The 17108-nt window shown below is 39.1% G+C and overlaps 1 protein-coding gene across 1 annotated transcript; it reads left to right on the forward strand.

Annotated features, from left to right (window-relative positions):
* The first annotated feature begins 1715 nt into the window (after positions 1 to 1715).
* On the forward strand, positions 1716 to 6826 carry LOC143431095 (uncharacterized). The gene is made up of 3 exons (XM_076907609.1): positions 1716 to 2066; positions 2136 to 2348; positions 2396 to 6826. The coding sequence occupies exons 1-3, from the start codon at positions 1716 to 1718 to the stop codon at positions 6824 to 6826; spliced, it is 4995 nt and encodes a 1664-aa protein (XP_076763724.1).
* The last annotated feature ends 10282 nt before the right edge of the window (positions 6827 to 17108 follow it).

The raw sequence follows: 17108 nt of genomic DNA on the forward strand, positions 1-17108 counted from the left end.
TACTTGTAAAATAAAATTACTTATAAAATAAAATATTACTTATGAAATAAAAATTCATGTTGTTGCGTCCCTAACTTCGCCTTCTGTAATTGCTCGGTTGGAATCATAAATATGACTTTTTTTCTGTTGATTAAATAGTCTAGTAGTTGGGTTAATGTTTAGTTTAATACTTAATTTAATACTGACTATTTTACATTTTTACAATCTTATGTATTAAAAACCGAAGCAGCCATGAGCCGATTCTTTTGCTGCGTCTCCTTCCTTTTTAATTGGGCGTATCAGGTTCATGGCACGTCATAGGTATTGAGATAAGGCACTAAAGGTGCGAATCATTACAAATTCCGAAACGACCTTTAAGATCCTAATCCCTGCACTTAGAAAAATTAAAGTAATAAGCGAAAAGGTAAGTAATATTAGGAAGTCCTTAAAAATAGCTAATTAATTGCGTCCGTACCATAAAGTTGGTTCTATAATTAAGAAGACGACTAATTTCGCGACGCGACACATGCAATATTCCTACTACTCTGCTAACTATCTTTTATTTTTTTTTCCTTTGGTACATATATTCCCGCAATACATGGTTTTACTGTTTGTGGGAATTACAAAAGAGATATATAAAACACAATGGAATGAAGACAATTCATGTTAATTCTTTTTTCTTCCATTTTCATTCTGCTTCGCGATTCTTTTTTCTATCGTCACTTTTATATAAGTGCTATTATGTAGAATAATCAGATGCTTTACAATAGAATGTGAGATGGGCACAAAAATAATGTTCTACTTCTTATTATCATGTATGTACTGTAAACTATAAAATTAAAACATGAATATAGATATAATTAATAAGCAAAATTAATAATAATTTATTATGACTAATAAACAATAGTCGAAACATTTTCCAATGTAGAAAATGGAATCTAACGTTGGCTAGTGGAATATATTCTTTAGCTTACTACAAAATACTGAACTATAATGTTATTTAAAAAAATTTTGAGCTATTGATAGTATTTTCGTTTAGAAATAAAATTTACCTCTTAAAACTTTCTGCGTCAGGTTCTCTTCCTATATCTTTCTTTGCATGCTCGCAAAGCTTACCACACGAATTCTTCAAACTCCCTTCTTGTAGGCCTTAGGAAGTACAAATTTGTATATGCAGCGCCTGCAAGTAAAAAGTATTGAACATGCATTATTTGTAATAAAACATGGAAACAAGGTATGAATACGAAGAAAAATTAATTCGTACTATATGTTAAGTCCCAGTGGACTTTATTGTTCGAAATATAGCCACATTTGGCAAACAGATGTCCGTAGCAGGAATAATCTCCAAAAAGCCACTACTTTCGAAGTCGAGGTAATTACTGTTCACTCCACATACCTACTAAAGGTCGTCGTCGTTTCTTTAAATCTTTGTGCCGTTTTCCTATAAATCAAGTCGAGGCGCTTTTTGGGTTTATTGCTTGCTACATGTCGAGATCCAGCTACTGAGCAGAGAAGACATCAATTGAGACGTCGCAGTTCTGATCAGATCACCCAAGGCATCCGCTCATCAGTCATCGTACACGCGTGGATCAAACAGGAGTCACCAAGAATCACCACTGGCGCAATACTCAACAAGGTCGAAGTTCATCGTCAAGGTAAGCTGCTTATTGCGCCACCAATATCCCATCCACGAATCCACGTCGTTACTCACTGCTTAATAAGTTAAAATTGTCGAAATGGCTGAACGTATACAGCAACTTAAAACCAAAATCGCGAACTCGAAGAGAAAAATAAGCAATTTCGTAAGATTTGTCGACGGATATGTAGCCGAGCGCGACTTTCCAAGTCTAGAGAAGCGAATGCAAGACATCGATAAAGAACTCGCGGAGTTTAGCAATCAATATGTCGAATTAGAAATGCTTTTAAATGATCCCAGCCTGGCGGAAACTTGCACCGAATACGAAGAAATGTATTATACCGCGTACGGGAAGGCAACATCGTTCATGAGGGAAGCATCGCCTCAAGTGAGTTCTCTAAACGACGCAAGCATTATTCAAGGTGGTATACGCGAATCTCCACTTAGCGTCGTTCAGAACACCAAAAGATCGCTACCGCGAATAAACTTGCCGTGCTTTCGCGGGTCATATGAATCGTAGCTAGGATTTCATGATTTATTTAAATCCCTTGTCGATGACGATAATAATATTCCGGATATTGAAAAATTATATCACTTGAAGGGTTGCTTGAAGGACGAAGCCGCGGAAGTCATCGCGTCGATCGAAATGTCGTCCGAAAATTATAGGGTTGCTTGGGGTCTCTTAAAAAAACGATACGATAATCGAAAGGTCATTCGTCAAACCCATGTCAAGGCATTGTTAAATTTAAAACATTTATCGTGCGGTCACTTATCGATCAGGTGCAGAAACATGTTCGAGCACTCGAAGCATTAAACGAGCCAGTTGACCACTGGGATACTCTATTAATAGAGATAATAAAACAAAAATTATTCATGTCGCTTATCGAAAAGTGGGAGGAGGCTAGTTGCGAATCCACTATGCCCACTTTCAAGGAATTTCTAACTTTCCTACAACGTCGGGCTCAGTTGGAGGAAGCAAAACCTCAAAGTATTATCAAGTCTGTAGCCCCGTCGGAAATAAAGCCAAATACTCGATCTAAATACCGCCCGCAACACGCATTTGTGTCGTCAACTTCCAAGCTAGCTTGTCCTCATTGTACGGGACAGCATCAAATCTATCGCTGCGAGACATTCAAACAATTATCGCCAACGAAACGATTCGAAGAAGCAAAAAAACAGGCGCTGTGCATAAATTGCCTTCGGTCAAATCATCGCTCCATCGACTGTACAGCGCCTCCCTGTCGTATTTGCCATAAAAGGCACAACTTTCTTCTTCATTTCGATAAGAAACCCGACAATCATCAGGAGTCCGAATCTGTTCCAAACCAAGCGGTTATCAATTTACAGGCACAAGTTTCATCTGAGGGACTACTAGCGACAGCTATTGTAGAATTAGTAAATGCTCAGGGTAAAACTATAACTTGCCGAGCCTTCTTGGATGCTGGATCACAGGCTAACTTCGTAACCGAAAGAGTAGCTTCGTTGTTGAATTTAGATAGGAAGTTGGTAAATATTTCAATTTCGGGTGTCGAAAATATTACGACCGATATAAACCATTCAGTGTCGGCCACAGTAAAATCGCGATTCAGCAAATATTCTAAGAGGTTAGACTTTCTGGTTTTGAATCGAATCACTAGGGCTATGCCATCAATACCAGTAGACCGAACTAAATTCGAAATCCCGCGAAATATTATATTAGCTGACCCCGAGTTCTACAAGTCTTCGGAGGTTGATCTATTGATTGGGGTGAAATTATTCTATAAATTGTTATGTGTCGGACAAATAACGTTAAAGAATCTCTCTGATGTAGTGCTGCAAAAAACCCAGTTAGGATGGATTGTGGCAGGGGAGATAAATGGATCATCGTTGCAGACTAGACTCCAGTGTTTCTGTACATCATCAACCCCATCAGATGCAAATCTGACTAGGTTTTGGGAGCTGGAAGAGATTCCATTAAAAAGGGTATTATCATCTGAGGAGCAGGCGTGTGAAAATCATTTTAAAGACAGCATTCAACGTAACTCCAAAGGTCGATATGTCGTGAGATTACCGTTTAATAATAATAAGAAAAATTTAGGGGAATCTCGGTCGATCGCGCTTCGTCGCTTTTACTTCTTGGAGAAAAAATTCCAAAGGGATCCTGCGCTAAAAGAAAAGTATTGCGAATTTCTCGCAGAATACCACAAGCTAAATGATATGTCGCTAGCAGAACCCAACGATGCTAAAAATAATTTCTACTTTCCTCATCATGCGGTAATGAGGGCAGATAGTATCACAACAAAGATTCGTGTCGTTTTTGATGGTTCGGCGAAAACATCATCGGGTACGTCGCTGAACGACTCATTAATGGTTGGTCCAACGATTCAGGATGACCTATTTAGTATATTAAACCGGTTTAGATCTCATCGATACGCACTTACAGCCGATATAGAAAAAATGTACAGGCAGATCTTAGTGCATCCAGATGATGCGGCTTATCAACGAATTCTATTTCGCAAAAATCCGGAGGAAAACATAAGAGAATTCACCCTCAATACCGTGACGTATGGCACTTCGTGCGCTCCCTTTCTCGCTATCCGTACTTTACATCAATTGGCCAGTGACGAAAGAGCTCAGCATCCCATGGCAGCTACCGTACTGACAAGGGACTTCTATGTCGACGATTTACTAACAGGTGCAAATACAATCCAAGAGGCTATAGCTCTTCGCGATGAGTTGATTGCGCTCTTACAAAAGGGAGGTTTCCCACTTCGCAAATGGAACTCCAATGACCGATCGTTAATACCTGAAACCGAAATTTCATCGAACAGTCATCTGTCGCTTGATCCCAACAATGCGGTAAAAACCCTAGGTATTCATTGGAATTCGCATAAGGATGTCATATTTTACAAGGTGACATTACCAGAATCTTCAAGGGTCGTAACCAAACGTTCTATTCTGTCGCAGGTCGCAAAATTATTTGTTCCACTAGGGTTATTAGGTCCAGTTATCGTTAGGGCGAAAATAATAATTCAACTACTTTGGAAAGCAGGAGTGTCATGGGACGAGACAATCCCCACAGGTATCCATACGGTGTGGGTGCAATTCAAGGAGCAGTTACCATGTTTGGAGGAGATTAGTTTCGATAGGTTAATCGTCACACCCAATTCGAATGAAATTCAAATGCACGGTTTTTGCGACGCGAGCGAAAGAGCGTACGGAGCCTGCATTTATTTGCGCTCAACCAACGCGAAAGGTCAGTGTCGTATATCCCTAATTTGCTCGAAATCGCGAGTCGCCCCGGTGAAATCCTGTACCTTACCCCGTTTGGAACTATGTGCTGCCCTTTTACTCGCACGATTGTATTCAGCAACGGAACGGGCGTTGCAGCTTAAATTACATAAAGTTTATTTTTGGTCGGACTCTACGATAACTCTGCATTGGATAAATACGGAGCCTCATTTGTTGAAAACATTCGTATCCAATCGAATCACTGAAATTCAAACTTCTTCAAAACACTGCGAATGGCGGCACGTCCCCACACAGGATAATCCTGCAGACTTGATATCGAGGGGACAAACGCCACAGGAATTTGTAGATTCTAAAATTTGGAAAACCGGGCCTGAATGGCTTTCTCGCGAGGAACAGTTTTGGCCTACGAAATTTAAAATCTATCTAAATGAAGTTCCTGAGAAACATACAATTGTTGTTTCTTCAGCGTGCGTAAATTTAAATCCGAGGGACGACAGGATCGTAAAAAATCACGGGTCCTTTAAAATGCTTAAACGAGTGTTCGGGTATGTCTTGCGTTTCATTCATAATTCAAAACACAATATAGAAAAACGGACGGGACCCCTCACAGCAAGCGAAATTGACACCGCGAAGGACAAAATTATACTAATTGCGCAGTCGGTGGCGTTTTTCAAAGAAATTCAATCTTTACGCAACGAAGGGAGAATACCGAATAAAAGTCGTTTAACGTCATTGAAACCATTCCTAGATAATAGCGGAGTTCTTCGTGTAGGGGGTAGGCTGCGTAATTCAGAATTGCCTGAAGAACAGAAGCATCAAATGCTACTGCCGCCCGACCATCACATAACTCGCCTTATTATTCGGGAAGAACACGAAAGGCTTAAACATGCCGGACCACAAGCCACTCTATATTCGGTCCGCGAACATTTTTGGCCACTTGACGGTCGAAATGTTACACGAAAAATTGTTTATAATTGCGTGCGATGCTTCCGCGCGAAACCACGCGGCGTAGAGTACGTAATGGGTGATCTCCCTCAAGAACGCGTATCCTATTCCCGCCCCTTTCTTAATGTCGGTGTCGATTATTGCGGACCACTATACATCAAAGAAAAACGCTTTCGAAATCAGAACAAAATCAAAGTTTATGTCGCTATCTTTGTTTGTATGGCTACTAAAGCGGTTCACTTGGAACTATCAAGCGATTTGACTACAGAAGCATTTATTGGTTGCTTAAAAAGACTCTTCTCTAGACGAGGAATCGCGAAAACAATTCAATCTGATAACGCAACAAATTTTGTCGGCGCTAGTCGAGAACTGATCGAACTCTATGAGTTATTTCAGTCCAAGCAACACAAAGAAACAGTACAGGGGTTTCTCACGGATCAAAAAATTACTTGGACCTTCATTCCTCCACGCTCACCGCATTTTGGGGGACTATGGGAAGCGGCGGTAAAGTCGTTCAAACATCACCTTATGCGTACAGTAGGAGACACACTATTGACTTTCGAGCAATTAGAAACGTACGTTATCGAAATTGAAGCCATATTAAACTCGCGTCCCTTGTCACCCATGTCGTCCGATCCCAATGATATGCAACCTTTGACTCCTGGACATTTCTTGATTGGTGGCCCTTTAACCAGCTTTCCACAGATGAACTTCGAGACCACGGGATCTAATCGTTTATCAGCCTGGCAACATGCACAAAAATTGCGTCAGCATTTTTGGCGCAGATGGCACAAAGAATACTTGCATCAATTGACTGTTCGCAGCAAATGGCAATCTAATCCGTGTGACAACATTCAGCTTGGAACGCTAGTTGTCATCAAAGAAGACAACCTTCCTCCACTTCAATGGAAACTCGGAAGAATCGTCGCCGTTCATCCTGGACCAGACGGTGTCAACAGGGTAGCTACAGTGAAGACCGACAAAGGAGAGTACAAACGATGTATCAAGAAACTCTGTCCTCTTCCTGTCGAATAATTGTCGCAAATCATACATTATAACTTTATTTGTACATTGAACCATAGTTAAGGACCCGAGTAGGTTAAGACACACGGATAAATAACTCAACCTAATGTAGTAGCTGCGTAGAAGATAAAATTAAGTATAGAGTTACCAGAAATCCGAACATGTAATTAAACTCCTGTAAACCATTTATATGTTTGAAATTGTATTCAATTAAACAACAAGCTCATGTGATTGAACGTGTCCGTTCAAGGGGGCCGGCATGTTAAGTCCCAGTGGACTTTACTGTTCGAAATATAGCCACATTTGGCAAACAGATGTCCGTAGCAGGAATAATCTCCAAAAAGCCACTACTTTCGAAGTCGAGGTAATTACTGTTCACTCCACATACCTACTAAAGGTCGTCGTCGTTTCTTTAAATCTTTGTGCCGTTTTCCTATAAATCAAGTCGAGGCGCTTTTTGGGTTTATTGCTTGCTACGGTCAAGATTAGGACATGCGGAACTCACGTGTGCGTCACCCGAGGGTAAGACTGGGTACCTGCGGGTGACCGACGGTTTGGGGCGGTTACTTTATCAAAATTTGCAGTAACCAATAATAGTCGACTAGCTAAAAAACACACCCACCGGCGAGCCTTTAAATACGCCGGAATAGTTAGAAAGTCAGAAGAATAACAACTAGAAGAATAACAACTACACTTACACAAACCTTGTCGACTACACTCCCCATCAGTACCGAAATATAAAGTATAAAAAACATAAGTGGTTAAGGATCATTATTCAACGAAGTCTAATCCCTTAACTCACACCCGCGTTAAACCAAACGTCAGGACGTAACACTGTATACTATGAAAATCAACCGTCTGTCAGCTAATGCTGTTTCATACCTTTCTTTGCTGTACCAGGACAGGAACGGCGATACTTCTTACCTGTAAAGATCTCATCCATTCGAGTCACTCTCAGCCGGACTACCCTCTTGTTCTGTCAGGTACAGGATGAAGAGATGTAATAAAATTCGCTGAGCACTAGCTTGCGTCTCGCTTTATAGTCGACACGAAAAAATTTCCACGATTCGTGTCATGCACTGCAGGAATGCCTTGCTGCTCACTCAGTCACAAAAGGACGGGATGGAATAACATTGCTGTGTCTCCGCTTGCGTCCGTATTTATAGTCGACACGTAAAGATTTCCTCGATTCGTGTCACACACAGCAGGAATACCCTGTTGCTCAGTCAGTCACAAGAGAACGCGATGGAATAACATTGCTGTGCCTCCGCTTTTACAGTCGACACGTAAAGATTTCCTCGATTCGGGTCATGCACAGCCGGAATGCCCTGTTGCTCAGTCAGTCACAAGAGGACGCGATGACATAACATTCCTGTGCCCTCGCTTGCGTATGCTTTTATAGTCGACACTTGAAGATATCCTCGGCTCGGGTCATGCACCCCAGGAATGCCCTGTTGCTCAGTCAGGCACAAGAGGATGCGATGGAATAACATTGCTGTGCCCCCGGTTGAGTCCGCTTTTATAGTCGACACATACAGATTTCCTCGGTTCGTGTCACGCACCGCAGAAATATCCTGTTGCTCAGTCAGGCGTAAGAGGACGCAATGGAATAACATTTCTGCGCCCCGCTTGCGCCCGCTTTTGTAGTGGACACGTAAAGATTTCCTCGTTTCGTGTTATGCATCGCTGGAATGCCTTGTTGCTCAGTCAGACACGAGGGAATGCGATGGAATAACATTGCTGTGCCTACCCTTGCGTCCGAGTTTATAGTCGACACGTAGAGATTTCCTCGATTCGTGTCATGCATCGCAGAAGTGCCTTGTTGCTCAGTCAGGCACAAGAGGACGCGACGGAATAACATTGCTGTGCCTGCGCTTGCTGCCGCTTTTATAGTCGACACATAAAGGTTTCCTCGATTCGTGTCATGCACCGCAGGAATGCCCTGTTACTCAGTCAGGCACAAGTGGTCGTGGTGGAATAACATTGCTGCGCCTCCGCTTTTGTAGTCGACACGTAAAGATTTCCTCGATTCGTGTCACGCACAGCAGAAATACCCTATTGCTCAGACAGGCGTAAGAGGACGCGATGGAATAACATTGCTGTGCCCCCGCTTGCGTTTGCTTTTATAGTCGACACGTAAGGATTTCCTCGATTTGTGTCATGCCTCGCAGGAATGCCTTATTGCTTAGTCAGGCACAAGAGAACACGATGAAATAACATTGCAGTGCCTCCGCTTTTATAGTCGACACGTAAAGATTTCCTCGATTCGTGTCACGCACCGCAGAAATGTCCTATTGCACAGCCAGGCACTTGAGGACGCGATAGAATAAGATTGCTATGCCTGCGATTGCGTCCGTTTTTATAGTCGACACGTAGAGATTACCTCAATTCGTGTCATGCACCGCAAGAATAGCCTGTTACTCAGTCAGGCACAAGAGGACACGATGGAACAACATTGCTGTGCCTGCGCTTGCGGCCGCTTTTATAGTCGACACATAAAGATTTCCTCGATTCGTGTCATACACCGCAGGAATGGCCTGTTGCTCGGTCAGTAACAAGAGAACGCGATGGAATAACATTGCTGTGCCTACGCTTGCGTCCGAGTTTATAGTCGACACGTAAATATTTCCTCGATTCGTGTGATGCCTCGCAGGAATGCCTTGCTGCTCAGTCAGGCACATGAGAACGTGATGAAATAACATTGCAGTGCCTGCGCTTGCGTCCGCTGTTGTAGGCAACACGTAAAGATTTTCTCGATTCGTGTCATGCACCGCAGGAGTGCCCTGTTACTCAGGCAGTCACAAGAGGACGCGATGACATAACATTGCTGTGTCACCGCTTGCGTCAGCTTTTATAGTCGACATGTAAAGATCTCCTCGAATCGTGTCGTGCACAGCAGGATTACCCTATTGTTCAGTCAGGTACAGGACGACGCGGTGCAATAAAATTCACTAAGCTCTAGCATGCATCCCGTTTCATAGTCGACAAGATAGAGATTGTAAAGGTATCCTTGACTCATGATATGCACAGCAGAAATACCCTGCTTCTCAGTCAGGCGCAAGACGTCGCGATGGAATAAATTAGCTGGCCCCACGCATGCTGTTCGTTTGGCAGTGGACATGTAAAGATCTCCTGGATTCGTGTCATGCACAGCAGGATTGCCCTTAAGTTCAGTCAGATACAGGACGAGGCTTAGTAGTAAAATTGCTGGGCACTCGCATGCGTCCCGTTTTATAGTGAACTTTCAAAGATCTCCTTAACTCGTGTTATGCTCGGCAGTATTACCCTGTTGTTTGGCTAAGTACAATTCTACGCGAAGGAATAAAATTGCTCGGCACGCGCTAGCGTCCCGCTTTATAGTGGACGCAGCGGACGCTTCTGACCTCTTTTCGCCCTTCTATAACGAAACCTGAGAACAAGTGACAGAAAGTGAAACGCAAAAGGGGACACAATGGAAGCGGCAAGGAAAAGAAGATGTAAGCCAACAGCACGTGGAGTTTATAAGCGGTCATGCATGTATGTACTATCCACGCCCAACGCATCTTAACTTCGGTGATCGGATGAGAATCGGCGAGTAATTTTTTTTTTTTTTAACACGGTTATTAGTTTTGCTAGGAATTACATTTCATATGAGTTATAAAATCGCTTAAATCTGAATTATTTTATGTTTTATGTTGCCCTTTGGTCGTTTGGCTGTTATATATCACTCATCGATTTGGTTTAATTTAAGGGTTGTGTGTGGTATTGCCCACGGTTTTTCGAAATAAATACCGAAGGTTCTTAGCCATTTTGCACAACGGTGTGCCGAATAAGAAACTATGTTCTGATAAACGAAGGACCACCTTCCTGATGGTGAAAGGAACAAAACTAAGGTTCTGGATTCCGTAGTATTCTTTATTTTGCATGTATTGACCACTGGAACGCTAAGTCAGTTCTGCTGTCTCCCAGCGCGATCCAGAAAAATTACAATTCTGACTATGTTGTTGTGGGGGTTGAGACTCACGGATGTGTCCAAAAATCAAACTATTCCGAGTGGTGAGGGAAACGGCTGAATTATACTATTGGACAAAATTTGAACTAAGTGGCCGCCCCCAAACCGAGCTCACTCTCAGATGCCGTGTTGCCCTTGAGTAATGCACGCGAAAATTCCGTGTGTCTCCATCATCGACCGGAGTCAGCGATAACCTTAAGAGACACTTCAGCTGTGAGATACATGAGACAACGAAGTAAATCAACCGAAGAGTTTCTCGCATAAGAAGCAGAGATGGGATCTCTAGTATTGAAAAAACTACAAATGCCATGGTCTCAAAATAATTATTGTTGCTCTGAACCGAACTAAGATTAATGACTATTTGGGAAATCTACGTGGGTGAGGTAGAGTGATGTTCGTTCGGAAATACGTAACAAATAATTTATTTTAACAAGAATGAGTAACAAATCAAAGTATCGACGCTATGGCTGCTCGGTACGCAACTACTATCTAACTAACTCTTGAGAGCTCCTTTCCCTCACATTATATCTGTTTTTCGCCCCCTCATTTCGGTGCCGAAAAGGAGGGGGCGCATTCGCAGAAAACGTCCTTAACCCTCGAAGACGAAGAGAATGTTTGGAGTCAAGCATATGTTTAATGTCTCCAGTCTCTTCGCTTCGAGGGTTAAGTATTCTCTTCCGCCCTGCGCCACGGGGTGCAAAGGCGACTACGGTGGTCGCCACAACTATTTACAAACGGGCAAGAGCTCGTAATAACTAACGTCAAGCTGAGTGACATACCCGTTCTGGTATAAACAGACATGTTCCTACAAACTAGTTTCTTTGTACTTTTATGGCAATTATTATAAATCAGATCCCCTTTACTTAACCTGCAATATATGGAACTATTCCTAAACTCGTATCTGTATTTCTAAATACGGAATAGAAGCAAAATTTATTTCGTTTCCCTGTTCTTTCAGACCAGAGGACAATTTAAACGACGATGGACTAATAACGCAAAAGGTTTGGAACGACGAGAAGACCGTCTTCAGTTGCAAAATATTAAACAAATTTGAGGGAAAGTTACACGAGCCACAGAAGGACGAAGATGCGAGAAACGAGGAGCACGCCTACTCGAGGAGCAAAGCGATCAGACTATCAGACGACAGACTACCGACACATGAATATTCGAATAATGTTGTCTTTATCAATGTGACGACCACCATCACATAGTCGTGCTGTACCCAATGGGGCAAGGTAGAAGGACACACTTAACTCTCGAAGCGAAGGGACAGAAGAAATGTAACATACGTTTCAACTCAAAGCGTTCTCTTCGTCTTCGAGAGTTAAAAAAACGAACGAAAAATCTCCCCTTCTTTTTCGCCTTCGAAATGAGAGAGTAACATTTAAAAAACATAGTGAGGGAAGAAAGTCCTCTCGCAATTTTTACTCAGTACATGCCTAGAGCGCATCGTGAAAACATATTCAAACTTCCTAGTATATAGTTCTGTTCAAATAAATTATTCGCTGTTGTTGACCACGATCTTTGCTTAATTCCTCACGTCATGTTCCCAAATCAATAAACGAGACCCCGATTCATCGGTCGACGATTCAGTAGATTTGTACTTCTTTAAGTGTTTGCTGGTCAATTTTAATTTATCGTTCGCTATACATTACAATTCAGTGATAATGAGAGCGAACAAAACGCGCTGATGTATCGTTTTAGATAATGGACGAATCGATGAATTTGGAGGAAATGAACTCTGATATTAATCATACGCTTTGTCGACTTTGCATTATTGAATAGCTGATTTGAATAGAAGAGAGGCTATGTAAAGTTCAACATACTGAAGATATATTTTAAATTTGTTAGAATTTAGAATGAGAGTGTCTGAAAGTATAATATCGTTGGGTAAAAACGACGTTGGGTAAAACTATCTAGGAAGCTAAACGAGATAAGCCATCTTCGTTAATTCTATCATCAAATATAAAATTATTTTTTTGTTTATTATTTGTAAATCTATATGTGGGTCATCAATTAGCAGCGTAACTTTTTGACAAACTTTGAAATAACAGAGGAGGAGAGATCAATGTACACGTTTAGCGAAATCTTTCAGAGGCTGTAACTTTTGACTGAAAAAAGATATCGACTTGAAATTTATGTCAAAAAATCACAAAAAATTCAAGCTTTCGAATGATTATTACTTTTTATTTTTTCAACATTTTTATGTCAGTTTTTACACATATTCTGGTTTCGGCGGTTATGAAAAATTGTTAAAAATTGCAATACCTAAAGAAAGTATCCTGAAATTTTAACAAAAAATATAGTAAAACAAGCTCATTTTATGCTCTTTAAGTGGTATAAATCTTACCTTGGGGAAACTTTTAGTATCAGAGTTATAACATAAAATATAACTCTGACGTGCAAGCTGCGGACGCAACTTTCAAACAAAATAACTGAATAAATAATACTGAAGTGTGCAAAAAATAAATCCAAATATTTTAAGTGTGCTGTCAACTAATAGGGGTTGAGAAACATTGATTTAATGCTTAAAGCAGTGAGTTCTCCTACACATTAAAGGTTAAAAATGTAAGCATTCAGATAGTTTCATATATGTGTCTATGCAAATCCTGCCTTTAAGGATATTTGAACGCATTTAAAGTTCCGTGCACAGCTGCACATGCGTGAAATTTTATCGACAGAATTTATTATACATACTATACTATAAAGTCCTTCGAGGCTTTCTAAATAATTATTAAAATTATTTTCTTAAGCTAATTAATTTCTTTACGTTATTTATTAAGTTTTGGCTAAAACTATCTATCACAAATTAACAAACAAGAATTTCACCGCAGAGAGATAAATAATCAAATACAATAATTAAAGAAAGCTAATATCTATAGATACAATCCATGACAGGAAGTATTCTGCCATATGAAACAATAATACAACGTCAATAACAATTAATCAATTCTTTTAGATAAAACAAAATATAATGTAATATATTAACTTCGTTTATATTTAGAATATATTTAGAAGGTTGTTGCACGGTAAAGCTTATCGCTTCACAAATCAATGAGGTGTTCTTTTTCTGCTTTTGTTAAATGTAATATAAAATGTAAAAATATAATATACTTTATCTACGTTATATATTATAAATTATAAATATATTATATTATATAAATTATTAAATATATTTAATATAAATTAATACGGTAAGTATATTTAATACAAAATATAATATACTAAATTGGTTCAATCAAAGTCAAACCTGTTTTTCCACGGTCCATTCCCCTATGCTGTTTTTTTTGTGCGTTCGTCAGAAATCGTTGCGCTAGCACGTAATGATTAACAATGAAATGTTTAAGGGCGAAATTGCCAAAAAAAGTCGAAAATATAGAATAACAATTTTTCCAATATTACAGAAATGTTTTCCTAGCGCTCTCCTGAGCTTAACTCTGCTTGACTTCTACTTATGGAATCATATTAAATCAATTGTGTATTCTAAAGAAATCACAATCTGCGAGCAAACGAAAGAAAAGATTATCGTAGCATTTCATACATTAAAACAACCGCATACCTTAAAAAGCGGTCACATTTTATTAGAAGAAATTTAATTAGAAGAGTAGAATTATATTCTTAGCAGGAAGAGCAACATTTTCAGCAATTTTTGTAATAATAAACTTTGTTTCAAATATTCTATTTCATTACGTGTTCGTAATTCACGTGACCCATCGAGACGATTTAAAATAAGATCAGTTCTAACGGGACATGATCAAGTGTACCCGTACCTGACGAAAATTTAAAATCGATTTTCTCAAAAACAAAGGCTCAAATTAAAAATTGTTATTCTATATTTTCGACTTATTCTTTCATCTAGGATCACCTTCTTTTCGATTGTACCGCCAATTACGGAACATCCTGTATATATGCACATATATTTAAATCTATAGGTAATAATAAAAGATGATGAATAATATTCCAATATTATTATTGAAAACTGTTATTAATATAGATGTACCATCGGTTGTGTTTTCGTTGTAATAAAAGAGCCTACTGTTCGTTATATTTCCTACTGTTCGTTACAACATATTCCTTCGTTACAGCATGCTAATTGTAAAGAAATTATTCACTGTAACACTCGCTTGCCGTAACAAACCCTACTATAGTTTAAACTATTTGGTTACTATTATTTTACTATAGTTTAAAGTATTGTTCGTGCGCTTAAAAAAGTAATTATCAGTATGTTAAAAATTGAATTAAGCTCTACTATATGTAAATGATATAATACATAAGTATGTAGAATTCTTTCAACATAATTATAATTTTATCGTACGATATATGCTCCATATTAAATTTATTGCTTTGTTGTGCCACATATCTTAAACTCTACACCCTTTTAGTGATAATTATCGTCCTTATAATATTGTAAAAATTATAAAATATATGCCAGAAACAAAACTATTTAAAAACCCATCTGGCACAAAATATATTACTGGAACGTTGTTTAATATATTGTAACGTTAAAATTACTTTCGCAACGTATTTATCCGACAGAGACAGAAAGCTGGCGAAGGATGAAAAACAAAACGAACAGGAGTCACATATCAGCGCAATACTGTTACCATAAGTATTACGAATGTTCTCGAATTCGACGGTTCCTTGCTATATTACTACGATACGTGCATAAACTGATAAAAATAAGAAATAGATGCTAAGAAATTAGTTCAATAGCTTTACGATGCGATACACAAGTTGACTTTTTCGTGCGGCATAAGTTATTACATGATAGGTCGGTACGCGTAGTCGCGAAATCCTTAAATTACAAATTATCACTGCTTACGTAAACCCAGCGCTCTAAATTTGGAAATAGAGATCGAAAAAAGAGAAGAAAGGAAGAAAAAATAGAATTTAAAGGAGTATTCACTCAGAATTACATTAACCCAACGCTCTAAATTACAAATCAAAGATCGAAAGAATAAAAGAAAGGAAAGAAAAATAGAATTTAAAGCAGTACTTACACAAAATGCCATATTCGTAAAGCACTTAACACTCATAGATTTGTAAACTGTACTTATTGGCGGCCTGCCTCGAAGTGAAGAAGAAGTAGTTCCTTCATCAATAGATGGATTTATCCGTTGAGAACAGATGGTGGATAGTCCTCATTGATTGGCATTTGAGATGGAATCAGCGGAATGCTTGTCGGCGCTAATTGGTGTTCATTCCTCTGTACAAAAGCAGTCGTCGAATCCTTACTGAGTTTAGTTTAATTTTATTGTTTTCTACTGGTTTAGTTTAGTTTAATATAGTTTTACTGTTTACTATTGGTTTTACATCAACCAGTAGATGGCACTTACTTTGCCCAACGGAAAACGGTCCAATATATTTTTTCTTTATACTCTTTCAAACTCTTTAGTTGTCCTTACGTATATTATTCTTCCTTTCCCATTGCGCTCTCATTGCATATAATATCACTGCTGCACACTCATTCTACATGATATAATTGCTTCCACATATACATTGTTCTCCTTATCTCTTTCCACTCTCTTTTTCTTTTTCTATATAACATTCTTAATTACCATTCTAATTGTGTATCTTATATATGTTACGTGTAGTGTGAGTGTCAGTATTAATGTACGCGTTATTTGTGTATGGTAAGTGCACTCATATTCGCGTGGTGCAGGGCAGTTGGCCGCTTTAAGATCACTTGCCTTATATCCACGCCAGACACGGGCGTTTTTTACTGATTTTGCAATTAATTGTAAATATTTTGTGACAAGTAGATGGCGTTTGTAAAAAGCACATCGCTCTTATTTTGCCCATTGGAGAACAGACCTTTTTTCATTTCATTCTTTTCTCTCATTCTATATCTTACATTATTCTTTGCATTCTATTTATTTCTCATTGCACGCTAATACATTATACTTTGTCTCATTGCGCCCTCATATGTTGCGCGTACCTTTGCTAGCTTTATCTTCTAAACAATCATTTCATTTTTATCTCTCTTTTTTTCGTTCTTATTCCATAAATTAAATTTTTAATAATTGAGCTTGGTAGAAATGCAATAACATTTACTTTAGGAAGGACAAAGACGCATATACTTGGCAGATACGCATAAACTGCTGTTGACCAGAGATTACAAGACAGTGGAGGACATGATAAATTAAACATTTGCAACAATTATTTTCTAGCAGATCCAGATATCTACTTTTATCCCAAATGTCTTTGATAGATAGGAATTCCTCGACTTAGAGAGACCAAATGTATGCTTATGTAATTACAACACCTTTGTATTTTACCCTTTAACTTTTGAATTTGGTGATT

The sequence above is a fragment of the Xylocopa sonorina genome, chromosome 16 (assembly GCF_050948175.1).
Source record: "Xylocopa sonorina isolate GNS202 chromosome 16, iyXylSono1_principal, whole genome shotgun sequence".
In the NCBI taxonomy this organism is placed as follows: domain Eukaryota; kingdom Metazoa; phylum Arthropoda; class Insecta; order Hymenoptera; family Apidae; genus Xylocopa; species Xylocopa sonorina.

Excerpts from the sequence above, each read along its gene's own strand:
- LOC143431095 (XM_076907609.1), top strand. The coding sequence starts at position 1,716 with ATGGCTGAACGTATACAGCAACTTAAAACCAAAATCGCGAACTCGAAG. Across the intron at positions 2,067-2,135 it reads GCGAATCTCCACTTAGCGTC|CTAGGATTTCATGATTTATT; the intron begins GTTCAGAACACC and ends TATGAATCGTAG. Across the intron at positions 2,349-2,395 it reads TTCGTCAAACCCATGTCAAG|GTGCAGAAACATGTTCGAGC; the intron begins GCATTGTTAAAT and ends CTTATCGATCAG.